At 42.6% G+C, this 27,955-nt stretch overlaps 2 protein-coding genes across 5 annotated transcripts; one reads left to right on the forward strand and one right to left on the reverse strand.

Annotated features, from left to right (window-relative positions):
* Positions 1-9,266: 9,266 nt before the first annotated feature.
* SNRPD3 (small nuclear ribonucleoprotein D3 polypeptide) lies at positions 9,267-15,795 on the reverse strand. 2 transcript variants are annotated; one of them, XM_067550005.1, is made up of 4 exons: positions 15,661-15,795; positions 12,128-12,277; positions 10,535-10,727; positions 9,267-9,444 (listed from the first exon to the last, which is right to left on the reverse strand). In XM_067550005.1, the coding sequence occupies exons 2-4, from the start codon at positions 12,251-12,253 to the stop codon at positions 9,383-9,385; spliced, it is 381 nt and encodes a 126-aa protein (XP_067406106.1). In that variant the 5' UTR covers positions 12,254-12,277; positions 15,661-15,795; the 3' UTR covers positions 9,267-9,382. The 2 variants fall into 2 exon arrangements, with proteins under 2 accessions (XP_067406106.1, XP_067406105.1); XM_067550004.1 differs by lacking the exon at positions 15,661-15,795 and adding an exon at positions 15,250-15,388.
* A 21-nt stretch (positions 15,796-15,816) lies between these two features.
* On the forward strand, positions 15,817-27,589 carry GUCD1 (guanylyl cyclase domain containing 1). 3 transcript variants are annotated; one of them, XR_010920206.1, is made up of 7 exons: positions 15,817-16,201; positions 18,893-18,977; positions 20,501-20,666; positions 21,429-21,520; positions 23,378-23,619; positions 24,159-25,010; positions 25,983-27,589. XR_010920206.1 is itself a non-coding variant. In XM_067550003.1 (6 exons), the coding sequence occupies exons 1-6, from the start codon at positions 15,817-15,819 to the stop codon at positions 24,248-24,250; spliced, it is 1,062 nt and encodes a 353-aa protein (XP_067406104.1). In that variant the 3' UTR covers positions 24,251-25,417. The 3 variants fall into 3 exon arrangements, 1 of the variants encoding a protein (XP_067406104.1); XR_010920207.1 differs by having other exon boundaries at positions 26,327-27,589; XM_067550003.1 differs by lacking the exon at positions 25,983-27,589 and having other exon boundaries at positions 24,159-25,417.
* The last annotated feature ends 366 nt before the right edge of the window (positions 27,590-27,955 follow it).

Here is a 27,955-nt window from a genome sequence, read left to right on the forward strand (position 1 = left end):
CCAAAGTTTCAGAAGTGCTCAGCTGGGAGGGAAGGGAAGGGAAGGAAAGGAGAGTAACTGGTTTGTACCCATCCCTACAGAGAGCCTGCTCATCTCCCTCCAACTTTTCTTCTTTACCTGCTGGAACTGTTGGCATTTTCCTCTCTCGCTCTCAATCTCATGCTTTGTGAATCAACTATTAAAAAGTGATGGGAAACAGCCTAAACAAGCTCCTTTTTATGTGAGCCGAACAACACTGAAAGGAGTCATCTAATTCCATCTACGCAGACTCAATTGTAGCCCTTGCTATGCTACATTAAAAACTCACTCACACTACCAAGTTCCCTCCCTGCCACCCGGCCTTCCAATGGAAGCATACCTGCACTTTCAGAGAACCACTCGCTAGGATTTCAACTGCAGAGCAGTTGCTTCTCTTGGGGAAGCCGCAATCTCTTTGCTCAGTGGAAGCCCAAATGCCTGCAGAAGCTCTAGCTTCAAGTGCTCTACCTCAAAAAGGGAGGGTGCTGTGGAAGTTTGGAACCTGAACGCCACTGGTCGAAGCCTAGCTTTCTAAAGACTAAATGGACTTTAGACTCAGCACGTGCAGCTGCTGCAAATCATTTCAGGCCTAGAGCACAGCATGGTGCATCTGCCCATTTCTACTGTGCTTTACTCAGACATAGGTACCTAGCAGACGCCAAAGCATACACGGACAAGGTAGGCAGGGCAGCAGATGGTGTGCTACTTGCACATGGTCACTTAGCAGCACCAGAACTCCTGGATAGTTAGGATGGTGTCACTAGCAGCACCTAGTCTCTAAAGCAACTTCACATTTTCATGGCTAGTCAGTATAGCTCCTTGAAGAAGGCATAAGCACAATGTGTCAGGGTGGAGAGCCAGATGCCCGGGGGAAGATACCAGGTTTGCATTGGTGAAGCTACACTGGAGTCTGGATACTCAGCTGAAACCAGGACAAATCACCACTGTAGATAGAGAGTTTTAAGCCACCAGGCAAGGTAAAGTGAAAACAGTAACTAAATGCTCAAAGCATATAATCCAGTAATAGCAGCAGCAAGCAAATGCTCTACTGTCATTCTATTAGCTTACCCCAAACACACATACAGCTTACAAGATCTCTATTAGCCAGGGCTGCAAAATTCTCCATCTAATTAGGGATGCTGCAAACCTCCATTCTTCATGGAATCCTATGTGATAACATTTCTGCTGAACAGGAGAACGCTGCACAAAGCCGGCTTGTGCAATGATCTGGCCCTGAGCCAGGGCTAATCATCTCTCCAGCAGCAACAGCCAATTCATACACAGAAATAAAGACTTCTCATTAGAATATAAAAAGCAGAGACAAAAAAAAACAACACAAACTTGAAGGTCATGCACCACACACCCTCCTCTGCTTCCATGTCAGAGAAGCTCTATTATTCTTCTCTGCTAATTCTAGCCAATCAATCAAAGGCTGGGATAGGATTTTTTTTTTTTTTTAAAAAACATATCCCATTAAATCCAGCTGATTTGTAACAGGAGGCCCACCAACACTATCAAATATTATTGTGTTGCAGGACCAGATGACAAGACACCTGAGACAGTTAACACACAACTTAGTGTGGCAGAGTAAGCAAGACCAACTGATGTTTTGGCTGTGCCATCTGATAGCATGCTGTGATCAATCCCATGATATGGCAGATATTCATAGCACGGGGAGGGATCTCATTCTGCTGGGATCACCCATCAGTCCTGGTGAATGACAACTACAGTCATGTGATTGCAAATTAATTTCAAGGTCTCTGGCCCTAAATCAAGAGGATTCCAGAACACATTTTAAAGCTGGTGCCAAAATAATTTTGCCTGGTCCATATTTGCCAGAAAAACTGTGGGGCAGATTCTGCTTTCACTGAAGTCAAGGTTATTAACTTCAATGGGAGGAGCAGGCATTGTTATCAGAAACTAATTTAGTTACAACTATGTTTAAACCAAGCTTAAATTCAGCTCCTTAACTCAATTTGAGCATCTGGGGCATGAGAACTTCAGTAACCCCTAGAAGGAGCTTTTCTTCTCCAGGGTAATACTGTTGGCTGATAGCTGAATGACCATATCAATGTTTTCTGGAAGACCTTATGTTTTTGATTAATTTTTCCACAAGGCCAACCCAAGCAACCCAACAATCCAGATTTTTTTACATCAAAATAGTTTATAAGCCCTCTGCCTTTGCTCAAGTTTTACCATATTTAAAGAGGAGGAACATTAAAATTAAAGTCAAGGTCAACTCAGTACCAAATCCTAAGAAGTAACTAGTTATGTTAGTGGTGAGGGTTGCAATCTGATCCATACTGGAAACAGATGCCCTCCTGGACATCACAAGGTAAGTTCATGGCCAGTTGGCCCCCTACAGCCAACCTACCTTGCTGGGACTGGACTCCTAAAGAAAGTACAGGAGGTTCAGGAGTCACAACCCTGTGCTAGCAAGGATATTACAGGAGTAAGGAAGGGTTTAAAGACTGCTGCCTATCCCACAGCCATGCAAGACTTTGTAAGTAAGTCAAAAACTATCACCAACCAGGAAATGGCTTTTACACTGGGGTGTATAATTACACTAAAAAAAACAAACAAAAAAAAACACCCACACAGATGCTGTAGCTTGCCATCCCATTCCCTCCTGCCTCCTCCCAGACAAAGCAAAATGCCGCTCATTGTAACCACTGAAGAGCACACAGCGTGCAGAGAAGTACATTTGGGGAGCAGGATTGAGTACAGGTGTGGTAGGGAGACCAGGACATTCAGCTGGGGGGTATGCCCTTTGAGAGGAGGGCTGCGTATTACACACCAGTCACGCATATGGATGGAAGTGGGGAAAGAATGAGACATGCACAGTTTTGAGAGCACGAGGGTGTAAACATCCAAAGTGCGTTTGTGCTCCAGCACAGAGCCCCCTATTTGATACTAAAAGCCTGGATGAGTTTCTGCTCAAGCTTCCCGTCCGCACCACCTCATGTCCAGTTACAACATCTGCCTGATGTTTCAGCTTCTATGGCCCACAGATTGGTATGTCAGCATAATCCACAAGGACTCATCCTTTCGATAGCAGCCATGTTGAAACGTTATACAAATACTATGGCCTATTCCTGTCAACAGGAGGGAAGTTATCTGGGGAATTTACTCAGAGCCTATGGAACAGGGAAACTTTCATGAGCCGGTGCTGAGGAAAAGTCACAACTGTAAGAATGGAAAAAAAATACAAAAGCCTGAGATGAATGCAAAGAAAGCAGGGGACTAAAACACTGCTCAGCAATCCTACCTATAGCATAAAAACCTAATATGAATTTAATCATTTCATTCTTCAAGTTACTGAACCAGAAAAACATGCACTAAGTGCCAGAGCACACATGCCTGGGAAACAGAGCCTGGAAAAGAGTCATGGAAACACAGCATCTGGAGGTCAAATAAACAGCAGCTGCAGACACAAGCTGTGCTTAGGGAGATCCAGTGCTCAGTCTCTCTAGCACCCTTCAGGAAAGCCAAGTGGTTGGCATGCTAGAGTTTCTGAGAAGCAACCTCAGAGCAAGCTTAGTTCTTGTTTAAAAGAAGGGAAACGACACGTAAAGTTTCCATAACGGCTTTGCTAAGTTTTTTATGGGAAAATGTTTTCTCCTTTAGTACATACGGATGAGGTGGTAGGAGGAACACAGAAGGTAAGAATGGGGCCCCAAGCATACTTGTATTTCTTTAAAGGGAGAGTGAATGCAGAATTTAATGCCTCCCCCCCCCCTTTTTTTTTTGGAGAGAGAGAGAGAGAGATCCTGGCTTGTTTGGCTTTTTTTTGATTATTTTTGTCAGAATGAAGACATGATGAATTGCAATGCAATTCATAAGATCACAGTAGCATGTAAATCACACCTTTATCTCCAAAGGTGTAATTAACCCTCTGGTTTCCTATCAGTGATTTTAACATCTCCGCCAATCAATGAAACATATTCTAGGCTTGGCTGAGGACTCAGGAAGGTCCCAATCCGTCTTTTTAAATGCCTTCATAAAGTTTCTTTTTGGCCTTTTCAAGTTGGAGGCAGATCGTGAGTGGAGAACTCTTCCTGGAATCACAGCACAAAACTTTCTTCAGACAACTGAGAACCCAGAAACTTGTTAAAAGGCAATCCTGATAAGTAGCATTTCCAGCATGTCAGGCCAGACAGCTGGCTTTTGGGGAGATCTACCAGAGTCTCAAATATTTTTGCCTAATGGAGCTGCAGCAAGTCATAAAGACTGGGACTCCCAATGTAAGTCTATTGTTGTCACAGTTGCCTTTGATTTTCCCCTCTTTTCCATCTCAAACTATTTACGAACAAAAGGCGAGGTGGGAGAGCCTTCACTCCTACTTTCCAAAAAATCAGTCCATAGGTTCCCACCTCCGACTGACTTCTCTTTTCTAAGATTTGAATAGTGCAGAGTGATAAAGTATTAAATTCACCAAAAACGATTATTACAAGAGGGGGAGCAAAATTCTGAGTGGCAGAGAAAAAGCACAGGCCTTTGAGATTCTTTGTTAAATTATGTCTTGGTTAGCCTGACTGCTAAGTTGATAGTAGTGTTAGCATCTCCTGGAGGTCAGAGCATGCAATAGGGAAACTAAAAGAGGCCAGACCAAGATTACTTAAAAGGGCTTCTATGTGAAGAGGAACATCTACTTTGAAACTACTTGATACTAGCCATTTTCTCTCACCTGGGACCAAATGAAGCAACGGACACACCACTGTGATCCAGTCAGTTGTCACCTCCTCCACGGTGGACCCTGCCTTACCAACATCAGGGATGCTGCCATTTCTTTCAATTAAAATAGATGAATTTCTACTGACTCTCAATTCAGGCATTAGCTTGGCACTGCAGCGTATATTAAATCACTTAGTTATAAGGCAACCTGCTGACTCAGCACTAAACTAAGGTTTTCATCAGTTGTTGATTTTAGAGGAAGGCAGTTCCAGAAGTTGAGAGGCATACCTGCCATGCAGGTTAGGTGTGGCAGGATACCGAGGCTCCAGCTTGTCTTGTTTCATCTATTGACAATAGCATATTTACACCAAGACTTTTCAGCTCCACAGTGCACGGGCTGTCTGAGCCAGCATCCCAAACCAAGGTCTGAAATGTTCACAAACCAAAAAGCCAGTCACATAAGAGACTAAAGAACAAAATGAACCTGCTTTGTGATAATGTCTGTCCCAACTAGATCATAAGACTCCTAGGACAGGGACCATTTTTTCATTGTTTGTACAGTACCCAGCACCATAGGGTTTTGATCTACTAAGGCCTCTAGGTACTATAGTTATACAAATAAAGAACACTTACAAATGGGCTTAGTTCTTGAGTGTAGCCATCCAACAACCACATGCAATACCAACCTAGACCAATTCATCCAAGATGTGTATTAGTAAAGTGTCTATAGTGTGCTCATAAGCAACTGGCTGGCTCAAAGATCACCTTTAACCCACCAATAAACTTCACTATGCAAGAACGGGATCCTTTCCTTTATTAAAACCCCAAAGTTAACATGCTGTTAAAATATGCAGCATGGATGCCCGGTCATAAAAGACTAAACATGAGCCTGAATTAAATTGCATTTCTTTAGATTCACAATCTTCCTATGAGGATTGTCTGTGAAACTCAGAACCTTTGTTGCTAAGGGAGTCCATGAAGACAGCAGATGGCATCTCCTCCACAATAAAACCATTATAGCTGAGGCGGATTACTAAACAAGCTTTAAAAAAAAAGGCAAAATAGCTGCATCATCCACCTCTGATCAGGAAGGTCCACCACTACAAACTGATAGTTTTACCCTACAGAGCTTTAAGCAGAACTTTCAAATCAAAAGGGAGTGTGTTCCAACTAATTGGTGGCAAAATCTTGAGGGCACTAGGCGTGTATGCAAGTTAAGAGTCTCTGCTTTGACTGTGGCTTCTGTATTTAAAGCACCGCAGTCCGTGATGTGAAAGTGTTTGAGGCAGTTGGCAAATTCCTTTAAAAAGTCCTTTTTAAAAATACTGCTTTCAGAGAGCAAATTACAATTTAATGTTATGCTGGAGCCATGCCTCATCCACATCACTAAACTGTCATGTCCTGAAGGGTCATTTAAGATTGGTTCTTGAAAACTGTTTTGGGTAACATCCCATCTCAGCCAGAACCACCAACCAACCAAATCTGAACAGAATTTCTTTGATCTAAAGCAGATCAAGTCCTAGGATAAAACCAACCTCGTTACAATCCATAAAAACATTACAAGGATTTTTACAGAAGGGTTTACATTGTATCTCAATATCCAAAGGAAAAAAAAATACAGGGATTATAAAGTTCAATATACATTTCCTAGTTCACATTGAGCTCTACAGCCATGCAACACCAAAGGAAAGTCATGATTTGTTTTGCTCCTACAGCAAGGTAAGAGTTTTTCTAGATTTGGTTCTGTATTTCTCCATAAATAGAGTAACAACTAGGTTATTTTTTTTAAGGTAATGTTATTCTGTAGATCATGAAAAATAAAGTTAGATTTAGCATTAAGTTCTCTCATGCAAAGAGAGCACACAGCACACTTGTTGAGTCATTACCGGACTCAATTTGGAAGCAATTGGTCAAATTAATTTATGGTGTAACTTCAATGAAGTATATAGTTACACTAGGGATTAAGTTGGCCCATTATAGTTCGACAATGTACAAAATTTGATGTTTATGCCAAGCAAGAATGAGAGCCTATACACACAACTACACTAAATACTGTGAAGTGCTTAGAGATCTACTGAGGAACACACTAAAAGCTAGGAATTGTTGGACTGTAGAAGAATGGTTCTCACACACAACAGTTCACCAAGTTTTATGACACTGTGGTCATGCATGTGTGGACAAACCAAACCATACTACTGAATCCTGTAACAGCTCTAATCTATGTTGTTTACCACCTTATACAAAGAAATATATCTCCAACTTCTATATCTGTAGCCAAGAATCCAGAGAAGGACAAATCCTGTTAGAATTGTTATTCCCAGAGAACATGCTGCAGCAAGAATGGTCCAAGTCTAAAAGTTCATCTTCACCAGATGCAGTGAATTCCAGTGTACATACATATTATGGAATAGGTATTCATAACACATTCATGGGCAGAGAAAGTATTTAGTAATTTAAATAATCTGCCTGCCATTGTGGCAGAGTGTTGGGCTGTGGAGCAGCGGCAGACTACACTTGCTGTCTGAAGGATCAAGTGCTTTCTAAAAGACTTCAAGAAAATACACAGAACATATTAGGTTTCCACAATGTTTAAAGTGGTCTGAAAAAGAGGGGGGAGTCTATCAGTCCCCAGTGAAATTTTTTTCAAGCACTTCAGACAATTAGCAATTTTTGTAGACATATTACATAATAAAAAGCATTCAATTTATTACTCGAACATATTTACTGTTTTTTAAATGAGTCAACTTAATAAAAATGCATCCTGTGAGTTTGGGGTATGGGGGTCTGGGAGATTTAGTGGGGTTGGGGGGTCTTTCTGGCTACATCTACACTACAGTTGGGAGTGTCTTACCCCGGGTAGACCAGCTTGAGCTAGCATGCTAAAAATAGTGGTGTGGATATTGCAGCTTGGATGGTAGCTCAGCTTCTCAAGTGCACCCAACCCCTAGGTCTGAGCTAGGGTGGCTAGTCTGAGTCTTGGCCAGAGCCATGACATCCACAGTGCTATTTTTAGTGCACTGGCTCGAACTGAGCTAGCTGGGGTAGACAGACTTCCACTGAGAGGCAATGCTCCCTGCTGCAGTGTAGACATACCCTCTGGGGCTAGGGATACGATGAGGTGGGATTGAGAGGCAGGGGTCTCTCTGGGGCTAGAGGTTCTCAGTGAGATTCAGTAAGGCTAGGTAGTCTTTCTGGAGAATGCTACAAGTCCCTGGGGCTAGAGGTCGTGCTCAGGTGCCACCCTTCCCAAGATTGCAGACACTAACCTCCTGTTCCCACTTCTCTGTGCCCCAGTCATCCCTGCTAGCCCAGCTTGTGCGCCTGTCTCTAAAAGATGCTGTTTTACCAGGCTCTCTGGGAAGCCTGCTGAATGACATGTTTCCATTTACAAAATAGCAACTGTAAACTGAAGGTAAACTAGTGGGAAGGTTACACAAAAAAATTGCATATGTAGTTCCCTAATTGATTGTCAATATTAAGACAAGATCACTAGAAATAAGTCAACAAGATGCAAAATGTGACTGCAAATTAAGAAGATTTTTCACATATACTTATGGTGTTTAGAACTGAATTTGAGAGCTCAACCTAGTAAACTGCTAAAAATTAAGTTGAGGGCAAATCAAAATTAATATTTTAACTTTTTAAGACTATAGCAGATCAGGTGGTAGCAGCTGAGAAAATAAGCAGTGACAGTCTTATTTTAAATTCTCCAGGCACACCAATTCTAATTCACTTTACTGAGATATTGATTGGAGGGGACTAGAAAATGATGCTGACTCACAATCCTTACATATTTGCAAAGTCAGAAACTATGCTTATGATATCTGCGTTTTCTCCCTTGAAAGACAACTCTTCAATTCTGGATTCTCATTGTGACGTGTAAGATGCTAGGCTCTATTTTTAGTTTGGCCCTTTCTCTGAACATAGTGCAATATTTTTGACAGCAAATCCTCAGCCATCTAGCTGTTTATTCAATTATTATGATCCAATAAGGTAGCCAGACCCCAAATTCTCTGGTCCTCCATCTGTTACATGTCTTTCCTTCACTCCCTCCCTACTGCTAAAAGCACTGCAAAGTAACATACAGCAGCTTCTTCAACAGTTCTCAAGTTTTGCTCTGAATCAGTCAAGAGATGGTGCTTACAGAACTGTCAGCAATCAGTCATCCTTAGCAAGATCCTGTATTGGGTCACAGAGATAGACAAGGCCACAGCAAACTCCTGAAACACTCCAAATTGGACACAAGCACTCTGCCAGTTGAGAATGCATCCTCTCTTACCTAAAGATATGCATTTACATGGTTACTTAACTCTTCTTTGCAGAGTGGATGGCAACTGAATTTAGTCAAAAAAGTCAGACAGACATTTTTTAAATTCAAGATTTAACAAAAAAACCCCCCCCCAAAAAAAACCTGAGAACACACAAAACCAGGTACCAGCCTCTGTATTTTAAGATAAAGCAGATTACTTCTAAATCCATCATCAATATGCAATATTCTTCCTACTACAAAAAAGCCATCACCTCATAAGCTGTGTCCCAGACAAGTCCTCTCAACACACAATAGCACACAACTCTTATTTTGTCAGAAACAGATTTTATTTAAACAGAACCCTAACTGCTGCACCAGTAGTAAATTAAATCCTAAAATTAAAAAAAAAAAAAAAAAAAAAAAGTGTAGTCAAGTCCAAAATTATCTTCGCTTTTGGAAAATGTTGCCACGGCCCATTCCACGACCTCTTCCTCTTGCAGCCACTGAAGAAAGAAAATAAGGGATCATGTGGATCTGACATAACTGCATGTTTATAAGAATCTACAAGAGCAGTATCAAAAGTATGTATGTGATGCCAATCACTATAGTATTTAGCTTCTTTTGCTGGGTTAGCAGTGTGGAAACTAGGTTACTCTGTACAGTTCAGAAAGTGATGTACTGCTCTAATTTTCAGACTATTCTGCGATAGGGAGCAGAAGCTAATGTTTACATGCTTTCAGTCATATGAAACTTATATTGGATTAACAGTAAAACCTAATTACACTTGTGTGTTCGTTCATTCCATTTAGCAGCACAAACCTGCAGCTCAGGATATCTGTATTAAGAAGTCACAGCCATGCTAGAGACATTTCTGAGTAACATTTTATCATCATGATTACATGGCATCCTTGAACAGATTTCAAAATAATCTAAAAACACTTTAATTCCTGGAAAGGTTTTTGCTTATAAAGTCATCATCTATAGAAGCATGGTATCCCCAAAATATTTCCTCAATCATTATGCAACAATCCACATAATTTAGGCATAGTCAAAGATGAAGGAAAATCAGACTTTTCTGGCTTAAGTTCAAATCCATTTTTATATTTAAATTAATTCTTCAGTGATAACTGAAGTAGATTTGATTAACCCAATGCCTAGAGAAAGATCACTGCATACAAAATCCAAGGGATGAAAAGAGCTGCTTCAGAATCTGCACACACACACTTGGGAGCACTAAAATCTTGCAATTTATGTGGGAGGGTTGAGTTTAGATTTTACATGGCTGTTAAATGTCTAGTTATTTTTTAACTAATATTTCCAGTTTTTTAAATGTTCTGAAGCACTAGAAATTTGAGCTTGACAATAAGATCTAGGTAAGAAAAAAAGGAAAATAAAATCCAAACTACCCAATTATTTAACTCTCCCCTCAGGATATTTGCCAAACAAACGCCTCTTACTCCTTATGATATTCATATTTAAAATGATGTAATAAACCAAACTCTTTGTACTATAGAACTCTTGATAATGACACCCACTTCAGTTTCATAACAAATCGACAGGAAACTTAAGATAACCAAACATAGATGTACCCACCTTGGGCTTTCAGAATAGCTGCTTTGCCTCGTCCAGCCCCAGAACCCTGGTTTTTATTCTTCATGCTCTTTAACATAGGAGCATTTTTCAACATATCTGGTAAAATAAGGAACCGTATCTTGCTACCCCTAATGTACACCTGCTCCAACTGTGCCACTCGCCCATCTCTGTATGTCACTGTGATGTTGGACATCTGGAAGATATAAAACTGATCAGTGCCTATAATGGCCTCGTAAATAGTGAAGTGTTCCAGTTTGTTTTGGCTATAGAATTCTGATTCAAAGAAGTCTTCTTTCTAATATGGAAAGCTGTCTGGCCAAACAACAGCATGAACATATGCATTTAACAGAATAGCTTTCTAGGGATGTTTTTAAATTAATTTCTGAGAGAAGTTTTCATCTGTTTTGTGCTAACATGGATTGGTATTTTTCAGAAGCTGTAACAAGTTGACTGGCTAATGTAAATGGAATCCCAATTAAGAGAATATACTGAAACAGCAGAGCAGGATCACTAAGATTCTTTCAAAGACATCACACCCGTACATGCAAGATTTGTCTTTTACTTGCGTGCATAGTGTTTGTTAGAGTAACACAGCCAGCAAGTGTCAGATTTAGCATACAAGATCAGATCAGTATACAAGCATACAGCAGATTTAGATTAGACTGATGTGTGTCAGTAAAAAGGCGGCACAAGACAGGAAAAAAAGAAGAGAATAAGCCATGTAGACGGGTACACCAAGTACAATAATGCCAACGACTATGCACGGCTGGGACTCCAAAAGGTCTGTTAAGTCTGGCACCAAAGTCAAAGAGCTGCCTTACAGAATTTTCAAATACCCTTTGTCAATTGCAGTTATTTATGAGAGACAAGGTATTTTAAGCTATTTGAATATTACTAACCCTGGGGATTTCATAAGACTATTTAGATCCCTCCCAGAGTTGTATTTTTAGAAACAAACTCCTAAAGTTGTTCTCATTAACCCAAATAAGCTGAGTTTGTCTATATCAGGGATAAAACAGGAACTTACTTACAAAGGGAAATATATTCCATTCTGTAATATCACATTTGTTAGAATAAACTAATTTAATAAGTAATTTCTCAAGAGAAAGAGAATGCTTTGTGATTTGAACATGAACCCCTAGTCTTAAAGGTCAACCGGAATTATACCTTACTCAAGTATCTGACTGCGTATGCGCTTTAAAAAAAATTGTGAAAAAGCTTTTCAAAACACTGATTTGGAGAAAACATATCCTGAGCATGAAGCAATAAAGGGTCAAAGCTAACGGCTGAAATAATGAATGGTTTTAGCAGAAATGCCATTACCTCAAACTAGTCACATAGTGGAGTTCTGAAAAATGCACAAGAATTTATGATAGGAATGGGGTCCCTTGTCTATAAACCAAAAAGTTTAAGCTGTCCCCTCTCTAGAATATCACAGGTGCGATCATTTCACTTCGGCAAAGCTATGAAGCAGGATAACTCAGTTTTCTTTATCTCAGTGAGTAGAAATGTCAATATTCAAGGAAAGTTGACAAGCAGCCAAACATGGACCTTTCCAAAAACACACCAGACACCACCTTTAGCCAGACATACCTGGCAGTTCATGTTGTCCTCAGCCTCAATGAGTTTGCCACGGTAGACTTCCCCTGTATTGGTCTCACATGTCACGATGTGGCCCTCTGCCTCATGCAGCACTTTAATTGGCACTCCAATGGACATCTCTGCAGCAGTATAGTTCTAAACCTAGGACAAAAAAAAAAGGAGAGGAATAGTACAGTAAGTTTCTTTGCCCGTACGCTTTGCCTACATAATACAGATTTTCTCTTAGAAGCCTTTAACAAACTTTTCTAGTCCAGAGAATCCAGAACTTATTCCTGTTTTTTATTTTTTCCACAAATTCAACACCCTTAAGAAGTGTCACCAGGGCTATCCACAGAACAGGTATAGTACTGCCAAAGATAACTTAAGCTTTTACACATTGCTCTGCAATATGCTTCAACCTCTACCTGAGGGATCTACCAATAGGCATTAAAGGATAGTACAGTCCTTGACCTCTCTATTAAAATCACCAACAGGAGTGTTAATTAGTTCTACATGTGCTGGGGAGTTTTGTGATGGATATTTCTGTTCAAAGGGAACCGAGTTGAGACCATCAAACTTATTTCACATAAGCCAAAGTAATCAGGATTAAGCCTTCTACACACATTGAGCTGCTACATAAATGCCAAATAGTTTCGTTTTAAAGCCCACATTGGTCTCAGAATCCTGATAGCAGGGAAAGAAATGGGGATCTCAGAGAGAGACTTGAAGAATGGGGAAGAAAACCTTTATAAATTTTCTTCTGAAAAAGTAGAATTACTGAGGAATTGTATAGGTTAGTAAAGAAAGAGGGGTAGGAGGCTCTTTTCTGATAATTTTAGAACAGTTAAGCAGATATTAACTAACTTTGAGATGACCCATACCAGCAAAATGAAACCAGAGTAAGAATACCAAAGCAGAGGAATCAGCAGTGCCGAACACTAGCTTGCTACCAGTGAAAGAAAATACTACTTTTCCTTTCAGTTAGAGAACTTGACTCCTACTCACTGTATTCACAGAATCTCGTTTCTTGACTGACATGATATTTACCAAGAGGGAGAAAATACATAAAGAGCATTCCATATTACATTACTTCCAGAGGGGTAGCCATGTTAGTCTGTATACAGCAAAAACAAGGAGAGTTCTGGGGCACTTTAAAGACTAACAAATTTAATATTTGCAGGCATAAGCTTTCGAGAGACTTCAGCTCTCTTCTTCAGATGCAGTAATACAGAAAATAGGTAACAGAGGCATTACCTATTTTCTGTATTACTGCATCTGAAGAAGAGAGCTGAAATCTCTCCAAAGCTTATACCTGCAAATATTAAATTTGTTAGTCTTTAAAGTGCCACAGAACTCTCGTTGTTTTTGCTGTATACAGACTAACATGGCTACCCCTCTGGAACTATCCTATTAAAAGGATATGTCGAGGCCATTGAGGTGCATTACGGACCAATGCTGCAAATCCTTACTTGTGTGTTCATGGGCTTGAAGGAAACTACTCATGTGAGTAAAAAAAACAAAAAAACAAACAAACCAATTATCAGTAAGTCATTCTTATTATACATTTAGAGGGTATGTTTTGAACTATTTAAAAAAACTCATTCCTATCTAATCTAATCGGCAAAGGACACACCTGGCAACTATGCTTCATTGATTTGGTTTCTCTTCTCACACCATCCCTTCCCCATTGTAACTAGAGCTGTTTTGAATAAATAGGAAGAAAGATGGTGGGAAATTCAGGTCAGGGAAGGTGAAGTGGGATTTTTCTATACTGAGTTGACATTTAAAACTGTTTTTAATCCTTTTTTGTTTTATTAAACGTCAAAGATTACATCTTAAAAGGGCAGGTTTAGTCAGACATACAAAACCTTCACAATTTCCCCATAAACCAAGGAAGAGAGTGCTCATTTATACCCTGTCAATCCCGTGTGTCAGAAAAAACAAAAACATACTACGATACAAATGCTCCATGGGAAGATTATTGCACATTCACTGATCTGTATAAAAACAAATCAGTGTCCATAACAGCTAAAACCAGATGATCTACAATGGTCATTGTACCCACATTACTTTAGGGTTGCAAAATACAGGTACCAACAATTTGTCTAAAGAAAAAGCTGCAAGCATTTTAAACACAGTGCCTGCGCTGTAGCCCAGGCATGACAAGGCTAGACAGACTAAGGCTTGGTCTACAATATATACCTTACTTAGGTATAACTACATCACTTGGGGGTGCAAAAAATCCACACCCCTGAGCAACAGTTATACTGATCTTAATCTCCATCCCGTGTAGACAGTGCTATGTTGGTGGGAGAACTTTTCCCACCAACATGGCGGAGTTATTAAGCCAAAGGGAGAACTCTCTCCTGTCAGTTTATAACATCTTCACCAGATGCACTGCTGCTGCGCCAATGTAAATTTGTAGTGTAGACCTGCCCTAAGAAATGACGACATCTAAAGAAGACTGAACGTGCAGTGGGTGGCTACAATAATAAAAAAGTACCGACTACAACGGTTTGGCCATGTTGCCAGAATGACCCCCATCCTGCCTGCCGAAAGTTGCTCCCTACTGAAAAGGGCATAATGAGAGACGACGGTAGACACCCAAGGAGACAGTCCTATAACATGGTATGCAGCCCCTCCCCAGTCACCATCCAAATGCCAAGCCCCAGTACATAAGAAACGACATCTGTTAGGCAGGCCCTCGCACCACGGCTCATAACTAGGGAAGAACGAGATGATAAAATCCTGCAGCGGGGGTGGGGAGACACTCCCCCTTGCACGGGTCAGAGCCCATCCCAGAAACAACTGCAAAGGGGGGCACCCAGAACGGAAGTCAGGCCCCGCTCTTTCTGTTCATAGAAAAGAGGGGAGCACGAGCCCCACGAGTACTGGCACAAAAGGGATACATGGGGGAGCCAGGGCCCCCGGGTCATTGGGGGAGGGGAAGCCGGGCCCCCGGAGGGAGGGAAGGTGCGGGGGGGGGAGGGGCGGGCCGAGACCGATGGGGCGCACACTGCCCGCTAGGAAGAGCCCCCCCCATCAGCGAGCCTCGCCCCCTAGCGCGGCTCCCCACACACAGGGGAGCCTGGACTCCCTCCCTCCGAGCGGCCACGCGCCCGTCGGCCACTCACGCTCCGCGAGGCACGTCTCTCTTCAGCGGCGTGGTCTCTCTCTCTCGCTCTTACTTTAGCGCTCTAATAATGGCCTCCCCCGATATCCCACCATGCACCGCGCACCGGATCCAGACAGTCCTCGCTGCCCAGAGCGCGCGCGCTCTTCCGGAGTAGCCCGAGCGCCCCGCCACGCTGCTGCCAACTCTATGGTTGTGTGAGCCGGAGAGCGCAGCCCGCGGGGCCGGCTGGGAGATAGCAGCCCGGAACAAGAGTTCCGCTTGCTAGCGGTTCCCCCCGTCTTAACCTTAACGTTGCGTGGCTCCGCCGCCGCTGCCTGTTTTGACACCCACACGGCCCCGGGGCAGACGCCGGGAATCCCCGCGGCGTGTATCACTACTTCACTAGGGCATCGTCCCCTCCGATACTGACCGGGTCGTGCCTATCTGTATCCCCCCGTAACAGCTGCCCCGGGGAGGGAGAAGCGCGCTGCTGACTGAGGGCGGGAGGAGACAGTTCCCCGGTGATCGCTGCCCCTGGGGCGGGCACGGCAACCCCTGAGCGCGGCCCGGCCCGGCCCAGCCCGGGATGGCCCAGCCAGCTCCCCTCGCTGCCGTTTTCCTGACGCTCCCGCACCCCGTCACTGGCCGCGCAGCCACATCCACCTCCCTGCAGGGCTGGTCCCGGGCCGGAGCCGCAGCTCCGCTCCCCTCCCCCCGCCGCATCAGCAGCTCCTGCTGCCGGGCCCCGCCCGCCGCCTCCACAGCTCCTGCTGCCGGGCCCCGCCCGCCCCGCTCCAACTCTGCCAGGCGCAGGCAGCAGCGCCGGGGCTGGGGGAGGAGCAGCGCCGCTCTGAGACATGAGGGGGGGCCCCCACCAAGCCCTACAGCCAGGCCCGGCGGCCGCCGAGTGAACGGCCGGGCCGCCTCCGCCGCCATGAAAAGCCCTAAGGAGGCCGCCGAGCCGTCCGCAGGTCAGTGTGTCCCGGGAGCGGCCGGGACGGGCTCCGGGGCCCCGCAAACGAACCGTGCGGCAGCCGAGCCGCGTCCGAGCCACGCCCCAAGGACACCCTCGCCCGTCCCTACCCGGGAAGCCAGCCCGCCCCGAGGCAATCGAGACCCCGCCACCTTTCCCCAACCGCGGCCCCCTGCCCGGGGGATCCAAGCCGCCTCTGACACCCCCCCCCCCCCCACCGCGGTCCCCCTGCCCTGGGTTCTCTGAGCTGCCGCTAATCTGAATCTCCGTCCATCCTCCAGCAGACTGCTTGTTGCCAGGTTGTATTTGTCATTGTCACAGTCACACCGCTCTCCTGTTTTGGGTACCTTCCTTTCCTTGCGTCACGATAAGGACACGCTGCCCTGAATTGCCCACTTCAGACCCTTTATGCGTAACAATCGAACCCCCCATTGCCCACTTCATTTCAAGCGACTGCCTCCAACATGCATTATCCCTCCTGCTTGACGATCTGTCCCACCTTGTATTTGGCTCAGCATCTGTGCATCCTTCTCCAGACCTGAAGAAAGAGCTCCGTGTAGCTTGAAAGTTGGTACCTTCCTCCAATAGAAATTGGCCCAATAAAAGATATCACCTACCTTGACTCACTCATGAGAAGTTTGAGGCTTTCACAGGCCTTGGCTGGTCTGCAGCCGTTGCCTGCAATACTGTACACATGTGTGCATAACAGCAGATGTGTACAGTATTTTAAAGGCCTGGGGAAGTACCAGAAAATTTACTAGTCCATATAAGAGATGTTACCCCAAGGATATTAAGGCCCTGATCCTTCAGTGAAGCATGGATGGGATTTTTGAAATCCGAAGGACTCTGCCAGTGCAGGGGTCTGCCCACGTATGTAACTGCATGATGTGGGGGATAGAATTAAACTGCTGAGATGGGCCTTTTCCTGCTACCCTGAGCACAGTTCTGACCTCTATAATCAGGACTTTGTGCTGAAGCTCTTCATGTTGAACTGGGTTCAGTGTGAGGATTTAGGTATAATTTAAATAACCAGATAGGTGTTTTCCAACAGAACATTCTGGGCTTTTGAGTGTATAGTGAAAAGAAAGGAGTCCTGGGACAGGACTTATATCACACTGAAGAGATGGTAGAGCTAGGGCACTGAGTTTGGGAAGACTCCACTGTTCCAGGAAGATATGGTGTCTTTGTGAGCTACAGGCAACTTGCTCAAGGATCTATCTTCCCTGCACTTCCAGGGCTGTCAGACCAGGGATACTGATTATATCTGCCTAAGATCCATGTTGATGAGGGTAGTGCTGGAATTTGAAATTAGTGGCTACTTTTTTGTAAACGTGTCACGCTGAGTATTTGCCAAACTGGAGATGATCATGCAGTTCAGCTGGAGGATATTTTGTCACTTCATTTATCCCAGGACAGCTGGCAATCATTATCATGTAGGGAACTGGAAAAGTAATATGAAGTTATAGCAGCAAAGGGTGTATGGGGCAAGGCAGGATGGCTGAAAACTCAATAAATCAAAGGAAAGTAGTTGATACATTAGGCTTCAGTTATTACTGTTTGAGATGTCATGTAGAAAATGTGTTCTTGGGACCTAATGGGGTAGAGTCCCTCGTGGAAAATGAGGTTAGTATAATCCACAAGAAGGAATTTGTGACAAGTGATTTATAATTCCTAATGTGAGAAGGCTTTGAGGATTAGCATTTCCTTTAGTATAATGAGTTAGTACCTTGATCTGTACTGGGCAGACATAGACTCACTAAAGAGACTTGATGTCCTCGGCAGCTAGACTAGTCTTCAAAGGCACAGTGAAAAAGCTAGAAAGAGTGGAGTATATAGGAAAGTGAAAAATTTTGGAAGGAGGCCACAAGATCCAAGTTAACCTGTTTTTGCTACAAGCATTTTGAGCTTAGCTTTCCTAGAAAGATATAACAAAGTTATAACACAACATTGCAGAGTTGAGTTTGATCACGATTCGCTCACAAGATGTTGAACACACCTGGTCCCTGTCTTTACACTGACTGTGAAGACACAGTTGACGTTGCATTAACATAACTTCTCAGTCTTGCTAGTGTGTAGTGTTCTTGAGGAGACAAGTCCTTCTATTGCTCGTTTTATCACAGGCTCAATTAGCACTTCCTTGTGGCACAATATGCTTTGTTGCTGGATGAACACTCCGATGCTCAGACTGCACAGAAGGTTGCTGTCGTCACAAAATCTATTTAAACCCAGAGACTCAGTTTTGGACACATCACAATAAAAGATGAAAATCTGTTGCTTCCCTGGTATGTCTCTTAGGGTGTGATTACCGCTTCATGATCAGACAAAAGCCCTGACCAGGCATTGGTGGATCTGACCAGAAAGAATTAAGGGACATTAGGGAGGAAGAGGAGGATGAATTTGCTGCAGAATTGACCAGAACTGTAGCAAAGAGGGAGTGTCAGATTAAACCAGACACTTGATGGTTAACTTACCTTTATGCTTTGGAAAATGATCTTTTTTTAAAAAAAATCTAAAATTATGCTGAGAAGCATAACCTGCCAATAGGACACAGTAAAAAGTGTTAAGTGCCCCAGTACAGTATTGAGTGTGGTAGCAACAGGACTTACAATACTAATGTGTGGAAGGATATACATATCTGGACTAACTCACCTTTCCTGCTCTTCTAATGATGTGTTTGTCTTCACCACAGCTGACTATATCCAGTTGCAAGTGCCAGTTATTCAGCAGTTGTACCATTGGGACTGTGGGCTAGCCTGCTCCAGGATGGTACTGCAGTAAGTAACTGATTTTGGTTCGAAGGGGTGGGTTTTGGGCGTGTTACTCCACTGTGGGACCCTTCCTAAGATCAGCATCCAATGTCAAAGGAGAAAAGTTGGGTGGGACATCTGTGACTAATCACACACCTTTATCAGACCGTATTTTCCTCAGTGCCCTGCTGAGGATCACTGCTGCCTCACTGGGTATAACACAAGTATTCCAGCAGGAGGAAAAGAAAACACAGATAAAGGATAATTAACCATGTTTCTTGTTACATGTAAAATAGCTGATTAATTTAGATTAAGAACTTCACAAATTAACATGTTTAACCCAAAAGAATGTTATCCCTGCAAATTAGCATGTTTTGTCTGAGAGAATGTTCTCTCTGCTTCTTATTGGAACTGTTACTTATCACAGCAATTCCCTTGAATTCCTTTCGATGTGTCTTCAAATGACCAGCAGGTTTCTTCTATATTTATAGGAGTTAGTAATTTGCCACTGTCCCATTGGGCATCCATGCTGTGGGGTAAATGTTTTCCGTTTCAGGAATATGAGTTTCAAGGCTATGCTCTGTGTTGCCCGTTTTCTGTAAGCTACTAGCTGTCCTGCTGAACTAGTCTTTCCTTCCACAGAGGAACACGAGCTTAGGTGCAGGAGAGTGAAATACCTATTTAGATGTCCACTTAGTAGATATGAAGCAGAAGATTTTCATTTCTCTCCATCCCTTCTGCCAAGACGTTAGTCCGTGCACTGGTAATTTCCCATCTTGACTACTGTAACCTCTGCCTCTAGCCTCTCTGTTCCCCTCACCTCTTTTCCTCTTCACTTCATTCAAAACCTCAGCTGCCAAGATAGATCTTCTTACCCTGTCGATCTGACCTTGTTTCTCTCCCTCTTGAATTCCAATGGCTTCCTTCTTTTTTTCCTGCATTAAGTTCATTTGTTCTCACTTCCAAAACTCATCATCACTTTTCCCCTGAATAAATCTCTGCCCTCCCACATCACCTTCCACCTCACCCAAGCCTCTCCTCAACTGTTTCATTCACACCACCCTTAGTGCCTGAGGTAACCTTCCTTTGAATATTTACCAAGTTCCTTTTCTCCTTCAAAAGACTCCTCCTGAAATTTACCTCTTCCACAAATCAATCCAGCTGTAGTAGTTGCCATACCCTTTCCTGTGTTTGCTCTGTTGAATTTGTGCACTTAGATTGTAAACTCTTCAGGATAGTGCCTCATTATTTGTTTAGCACAGCTCACTTCTTGTACAGCATCCTGTATGCCTTTAGCACTGTAAAAAAATTAAAGACAGCACTAAATTTCCAAAAGGGAAACAATCCCCTGTGATAAATTGAGTGAAATGCTCCCTGCCCCCTTTCCCTTGCTTTGGAATTTGTCATTCATTTGTGGGTTGTATTTTGGTTGTTTCTCAACCAAACCCTGTTGTTCCAGGTTTTCCCTTTTGTGATATTAAGAGGCTTTGGACTGTTAGACACACTTTCTCCTAATGTCTGTGCTTCCCCCACTTCCTCTAATACTCCAGGTACCTGAATCGTTTGAATGATGATGAATTTCAGAAAGCCATCCGGGAACTCCGGTTAACAAAGAGTATCTGGACCATTGACTTGGCCTACCTAATGCGACACTTCGGTGTTAAGCATAGGTTCTGCACACAGACACTTGGAGTGGACAAGGGCTACAAAAATCAGGTGAGCATTTTCATTCATGGGGAAATATCAGGCACCATGCTGAAGCTGTGTTATTGATGTGGTTAACTACAGTTCCTGTAAGCAAGGTTTTCCTATGGCCAAACTATCCATAAAACAATTCCAAACCCAGGTTAGATGTGGTCCCAGATATTTTCCAGCTTTGATTCCATGATATGCATTTTAAAAAATAGTATGAATTCAGCTTTCATGAAAGGTTCCAGCTTATTTAACAGCTTTGGAGACTGAAGCCCTCTATTTATCTACAGAACAGGTACAGCCTGGGCAGCAGCAATGCTAGCTTCCACTACACTTCCCCTGCCAACGTGCCTCAACCCTGACCTGGAGGAACCACCTCTAGAGGTGAGAGGGGAATTCAGTCTCCATGTCCATTCAATCCTTGGCCTCTGTTGATATTGCCAACAAAAGGGCCAATTCGTGCCATTAGTGGTTATCATTTTTCTTATGTGGAGTCCTGCAGTCTAGGAATTAGATTGATACTACCAGATTCATTTCACATAGGCAGCTGAGTAGCCATCAGATGGAGACTGCAGTAACTTCTGACCTGAACTGAATTTGAACTGACAGCTTAGAGGAGATGTACTTATCCTGTTTCCATTGACCTGAGGGAGAATGACACCTTAACCTATTATCAATCCCCTAAACCTCCCAGTCCCTCTCTAATGTGTTTTTAATTGTAGATTCATTTTAGTAGGGTGAATTTCATTCTGATGAATTGTTCATAAATTATTCTTTTTCTCTCAGTCATTCTACAGGAAGCACTTTGACACAGAAGAGAATAGAGTGAACCAGCTGTTCGCACAAGCCAAAGCCAGCAAGGTGCTGGTGGAGAAGTGGTGAGCTTGTCATTTCATCTTCTTTTCCCTTTGGAGACTTTAGGGGCCTGGTTCTCCTTTCGCACTTATGTAACTCCACTGAGTTATTTTGGACTGTGTTGGTGCAAGTCAGATTGAAGTCAGGCTTCACCCCCTCTTTATTTCCCATGCTGTCTTTTCATTGTACCCACTCCTTCATTTGAGACAGATGGAGGAAATAAAATGGTGACTGGGAAGAAGAGCAGAAAAGTGGACCCGTGAAAGGCGAAAAGCAGCATTTTGGATTTGCTGATGGGACGCTGGCTATTTATTTAGGCAAAAAATTTGGTCTGTCATTAAGATCAACTAGTGGGGAATATCCTCTACCTTTTAAATAGCTTTTATTAAATAAAGTTACCCTCAGTGCTGACGTGAATATTGCAGTGGCACAAAATCCATTGTTCCCAAAGCTGTGCTAGCACAGCTGAGCTGTGTGGTTAGACAGAGAATTAAAGCAAAATCAGGCAGGTGTGCTTTTGCTTCATTGGAAATCCTGTAAATTACAGTGTTTTCCAGATGAAGGATGACATCATAGAAGGAACTTCCCCAGAGAGCTTCTCAAGCATGGGAGAGAAAAATCACACACGACTTAAAACCCTGTTGTTGACAATGAAATCCTGAAAAGAAAAGACTCTGGGTCATATTCAATCTGATTGTAAATGGGTGTAAACTGAAGTTGAGTGCATCCACTTCCACTAGGGCTGCATTTGACTCTGTATATTGCTTACTGGGGTGGATGAGTGGTAGCAAAAGAAAGGGGAGATAATATTTGTGCCTGAAAACAATAGTCTTATTGTGCTCTTACATGCTTTTTAAACCTGCATTTGCCAGAATCTTTAGTGTCCTGTTAATATATTCAGAGTTTCCATGGCAGCACCTATCCACCTATTGCTGTGACCTGAGAGGAGATGGTGGCGGCAAAAAACTAGGCCATATATAGCGCAGTAACGAAGCTTTAGCATTTGGCTCATATCAAAGATGGGGAGAAAATTGTATATACACTTGTGCAACACTAGGTTTGAGAAGTCAAAGGGGAAGAGCAGTACTTGAAAAGATGAAGAGAGACATCAGTTCAGTGAGGCAATGCAGAGCCTGAACGTTTGGATCTGATCCAGGGGATGAGTGCAGACTGGCATGGAGCACACCATCTGTCAGTCTCTCTGAATGAAGAGCTTCAGCTCAAACAAATGAGATTACCAGGTGGGCTTGGGTGATTTTCATGCTCTAAATTGGGCACAATAAAATATTAGAACAGCAGCCCTGGCAAGAATACAGAGCCAGACAATGCAACTTTATAATTGAGAAACTGTATTCTTACCTGAAAAAGGTATCTTAGGATGCAGAGATCAAGATGATTGGGGATCTTGTTCCATCCAGTCCCTCAGCTGAGAAAAACTTGGTGCCTCAGAGACAAGATGCGTTTGGACTTCTGGTTGGATGGAATGGGAGTTTGTACCATTTTACAGTATTCCTAACTGCCCCATAAATAAACTAATCTCCCTAGTGTTGAATGTTTATCAGATACATCTGACAAACATGCTGCTCCTCCAGGGCATCTGGTTTATCTTGAGATTCCATTCATTTTAATGCATGCTCTATAGAACTTCAGCCAGAAAGGCTCTGCTCTTCTCTGGCAGTGAGGGCATAAATCAACTTGAATGGAATAGCTACTGTCCCCGGCTGCAGTAGAGCCCTCAACAACAAAGATGTGTAAAGTAATCATAGCTGTCACATAAAAGAGATGGACATTAGTCACACTCACATGATTGGGAGAGCCCAATCCAGTGAATAGACATCTTTCCTGCGTTTCTTTGTAAATGTCTGAATTTTCCTTTGCAGCACAGTGACTGTCCAGGACATTCAAGAACACCTGTCCCAAGGTCACGTAGCCATTGTCCTGGTGAATGCAGTCTTATTACTGTGTGAACTTTGTTCAAGTCCCGTCAAATATTGCTGCTTTCTCCCTATTGGCCAGAAGTGCTTCTGCAGGAATCCTGACTACCAGGGCCATTTCATTGTGTTGTGTGGCTACAACAAAGCCTCAGGGAGTATCTACTACAACAACCCTGCCTATGCTGACCGTGAGTAGCTGAGCCTTGCTTCATTCTGTGTGGATTCTCCATCTCCTCATTACTGGCATGGTGCAGAACTAGCTGGAGTTTCCCTGATAATGTGCTTCTGAGTCAGGCAGCACCAGCAGATTGCCCCATGATTGTTCTTTAGCATTCAATGATTTCATTCTTTTCTGTGCTGTGATTCAGATAAAGCATTGGAAATATATATTCTAATAGGTTTTTCTATGGCCTCCATACCTCTGCTTGCAGAAGCCTGATGATTATTAAAAGGGACATAAGTTAGGAGAACTAAACTATACCTGTGTCTGGTAACTTGAAGTATGAACAACATGGTGTGTAATTATACAGAGCCCACCCACTTCTGCAGGTATTAGGCAAATAAAGCATGCCCCTTGACATCAGTGGGACTACTCCTGTGAATAAGGGCTGCAGGATCAAATCCATGAGGTCTGGTTCTCAGTTTGCCCAAAGCCAGGTTAAGAGCTGTTCATGAGCAAATTCTTCCCCTGGCTCAGCTTGACTAACACTTCGCTCCTGCCCCACAGGAACATGCAGCACCAGCATCAGTAACTTTGACGAAGCCAGGACAAGTTATGGCACAGATGAGGATATCCTGTTTATCTACACGGACAGCTGACATCCAAGCCTGCTACTCTTGTCACTTCTTGCACAGTCTGCCTAGTGCCTGCATGGCAGCTGGCTGCTTGTCTCAGGACTCTTACTGCAGAGACTTAGCTCCTGAATTGCAGTGGGATCTTAAACAAGGGATGCTTTATAGACATTCATTCAAATATATTGCAGTGCTGTCTTCATCTTTTTATTCCTGATGATGAAATATCTAATGTTGCAATATATATAACACACATTTTAATTTTAACATTGCACATTTGAGAGCCATTTTAAAATGCAATCCCACAAGAGTCAGACTCTTACTGTTGGCCATGAGCTTGTTTCTGAATTAGACTTGAAATAAAACACACTAAGTACATGAATTTAAATCTTCACTTGGGAATTTGTGCACAGGTTCAGCTATATGAAGCAAGAAAGGAAAAAGAGAAAATACATGTTGGTTTGCCTTCAGAATGGCCAGAGCTGATCTTCATCCTAGATTTAGTTATTTAATGGTCAGAAGGGTGTATATAGGATAAATGATTAACCTGGCCCATGATTTTTTTTTTCCCAAGGAAGAAAATTACGTGTCAGCTGTTGACATTCTGTGACAGATCCTATCAGCATTGCCTGCGTAATGGGAATGAAATACCATTTACTGAAGCAAGCTTCTTGTGTAAACCCAGCTTGATTGCTCTCACCATCCATACCTGTGGGCTGAGTTCGCAGTTTGATCTTATTGTCAGTGGAGGACCATTCTTCCTACTAAGGGCTACTCCTTCCCAATAGTAAGCACCAGGTGTTATTCTGCATGAGTTAAAACATCTCTAGGAACAGTTTGACCAAAGTTCTGCATTGCCCCAAAAGCCTGAATGGTGACATTTGATTTGGACCTGAGAATTTTTAAGCCTCTGTGCAAAGGCTTGGAAACATCTTTTTACTCACTACACCACCTACACACACAACATTCTGCACTGTCCAGGGATCAAGTCTATATATGATTTTTAAACTGTTGATTAAGCAAATGCAGTAAGTAAACCACCCACACATGGAGAGAGTATGCCTGGTGTGCAGGGGATTGTTTTAAATTTCTGGCAGGAGAGAGAACAGATTTTGCCAGAAGCCTGTATTGTAATTGGAGGCTAAATGTTTGTTGTCGAGATTCATTGAGGGACTTCCCAGGAACAGATACTGCCAGTAGCCTGACTCAGAACTCTGCTTCTAATTGAGAAGGCAGGGAGAGCAGATTTCTCTTGACTGATGTCCAAAGATGTAGCAGGAGCCCAGATTTTCTACCTCTTCTCACGCTACAACTGTGTTTTGGAGCAAGCAGCGGTGGCCTCACCGCATTCTGCTGTTTTAAGCTAAACTGTAAGATTGTAGCATGCTATGTGCAGCCCCTTTAACATATTTGGGATCACCTGCCTGGCAGAGAAGCATAGGCTATAACCACCAGATTCAGCTTTGTCCTTAACACTTCCTACAAATTTTGACTCTCAGTCGTGCCGCCTCTTTAAATTCAGCTTTATGACTAACTATAATATAAACGTAGTTGGTTTTATACTTAGCCTTTTCAGCTGAGAATTCAGATAATGTACAATTGATTTAAAGATGCACTGGGACATACTTTGGGCCCAAAATCTGATGTACTCTAAAATTATAACTGGTTTGAATTCACCTCCAAATGCCAAATGATTTTAAAAACAAGAGAAAAATAGTTGCTATTGATTTAAGCTCTATAATGTTTGTTTTGTACCTAGACAACCAGCAGAGGACACATCTTAAACCCATTTCTTAAAGCTATAATCCTTGATGGTGCAGATAGTAAATAAAAGGCACCCTTTCTGGTGGAAACAGAGTACAGGCACTCAGTATTTAACAACATGCTAAAGGACAAAAGTTGTAAGGAAAAACATTTTCTAATCTAGGAGGCTTGCAAACACTGCAGAATACCAATAAAGTACTTGACAGGATGTGTTCAATATAATCTAGAGTGCATCTTTCTGCAATGCCTGAAATACAGTGACAGGTGAGTAGAAATGCAAAAACTTTGACAAATGCAAACCTGAACAATGAAGTGCTGGAAACTTATGTCTTCAACCAGAACTCCAGTTACAGCTGGTGTGGCTGGGATGCACTGAGGCACCTGCTGCATGTGACGATGGCTGGGAATTAGGATGCAAGTTGGCTGACGGAACAGAAGCATCAGCAGCACCATTAGGATCACTGCAGAGGCCCTGTGGCCAAAATCAGGTTTTTTCTTATAATGCCTACAAAAGTGAATAAACTACCAGCTGGCCACTGCCTTAGAGAATTGTATGCCCAATTCCATCAGTGTGATGCTTCTGTGTGGAGGATTTTTAACTATGTTACTAATAAATCTGTAAACTAACTACAGAATCAGACAGTATCGCTTTACTTTTTTCCATCATCTAACTCCTCCACTATCAGTCACCATGGAATTTATTTTCTGAATGGGGCTTGTTTAGCCTAATGAAAATCATTCTTAGAAAGGGGTTAAGAGTAATGATATGTTACCATGCAGCCAGTTTGAGCTGGACTGTATTTGGTTCTGGTATTCAGATCCTGATCTTGAACCAACTGAGAGCAAGGCATTAGACTGTGCATGTATTCACTACAAAGGCAAAATGGAATCTTGTCTCATTGTGAGAATACCTAATGCAAAGGATGGAAGCATACATGTGGGTGTAATTTTTACTGCTATTGAATTAATAAGTATTTGGGTGGCTGGGGTTTAAATAGTTCAATGGAATTTAAAGATTAAATTACAGTTGATTAAGTGATAAAGATGAAAACAGGAGATCCCCCACTGCAACAGGATTTCCTACAGCCAGGGAAAACAAGTGAAAGCTGTCACGGGAGATGAGCATAGAGGGAAGAGGTGAAGGTCATATGTGAGTAAATAGTGAGTAGACATGAGTCAAACTTTAGGTTAAGAAAGAATTGGGAAAAAATTCAGAATGTCAGTCTTTTCTCTCTTAGAAGTTTGCTTATCAAAAAGTTCACCCTGAGAAGGTTTCTGTGTAATACTTTGTTTTATTCATATTGTCCACAGCAAAGAAAGGGATATTTTACATGCAGAGAAATTTTATACATGAATATATTTTGTCTGTAAATGAGTTATTCTCAATAAAGATTTTAAATTGTTAACCTTATAGCATAATGTAGCAGCTGTATTTGTCAACCAGTTTATTATGCAAAAATGAAGTGAAGTGTTAAAAGAAGTGTTATGTATTAAAGTAGAAATGACAGAATTAGCTGAAGCTGCCATTTCGAAATTTACAAATATTTACTTCAACTGTGAGTACGCTGGCTTTAGGTTCATATTCCTTTCACATTTCCCAGACACATCACTACTTCAGACTATACTAGGCAAACAAAAAGGGAAACAAAATTGGTTACATTCCAAGCTCAAAACATGTCATGCACCCTTGCTATGCACACACTACAGTTGTCTCAGGCATCACGCAACCACTGGGTATCCTAGCTGAGTGCAACTCTTTGGTTGAGGTCTTTAGCTCAGCACTGATGCAGTCTACACCAGTTTCTCTGCATTGTTTGAAATAATCCACAAGAGTTGCAACTGCTGCACCAATTCAGCTGCTCCTTCTAATTCTATCTCAGTGCAATGCTGGGGTTTTGGAGATTCCTTAAAAGCCTCTGTGCCTCTAGCACCATTATTGGGCATTACAGGTGTACCCAATGAGACTGA

This window comes from Emydura macquarii, unplaced genomic scaffold, assembly GCF_026122565.2.
Source record: "Emydura macquarii macquarii isolate MOO-44397 ecotype Brisbane River unplaced genomic scaffold, CSIRO-AGI_Emac_v2 contig_1254, whole genome shotgun sequence".
Lineage (NCBI taxonomy): Eukaryota > Metazoa > Chordata > Testudines > Chelidae > Emydura > Emydura macquarii.

Bases quoted from the DNA above. Each gene is read 5' to 3' on its own strand.
- SNRPD3 (XM_067550005.1), bottom strand. From the start codon at position 12,253: ATGTCCATTGGAGTGCCAATTAAAGTGCTGCATGAGGCAGAGGGCCAC. The intron at 10,728-12,127 runs GTATGTCTGGCT...TATATCTTCCAG, and splicing joins AGGACAACATGAACTGCCAG to ATGTCCAACATCACAGTGAC. The intron at 9,445-10,534 runs GTGGGTACATCT...TTCTTTCTTCAG, and splicing joins AGCTATTCTGAAAGCCCAAG to TGGCTGCAAGAGGAAGAGGT.
- GUCD1 (XM_067550003.1), top strand. From the start codon at position 15,817: ATGGCCCAGCCAGCTCCCCTCGCTGCCGTTTTCCTGACGCTCCCGCAC. The intron at 18,978-20,500 runs GTAAGTAACTGA...CTAATACTCCAG, and splicing joins TGCTCCAGGATGGTACTGCA to GTACCTGAATCGTTTGAATG. The intron at 23,620-24,158 runs GTGAGTAGCTGA...CCTGCCCCACAG, and splicing joins CAACCCTGCCTATGCTGACC to GAACATGCAGCACCAGCATC.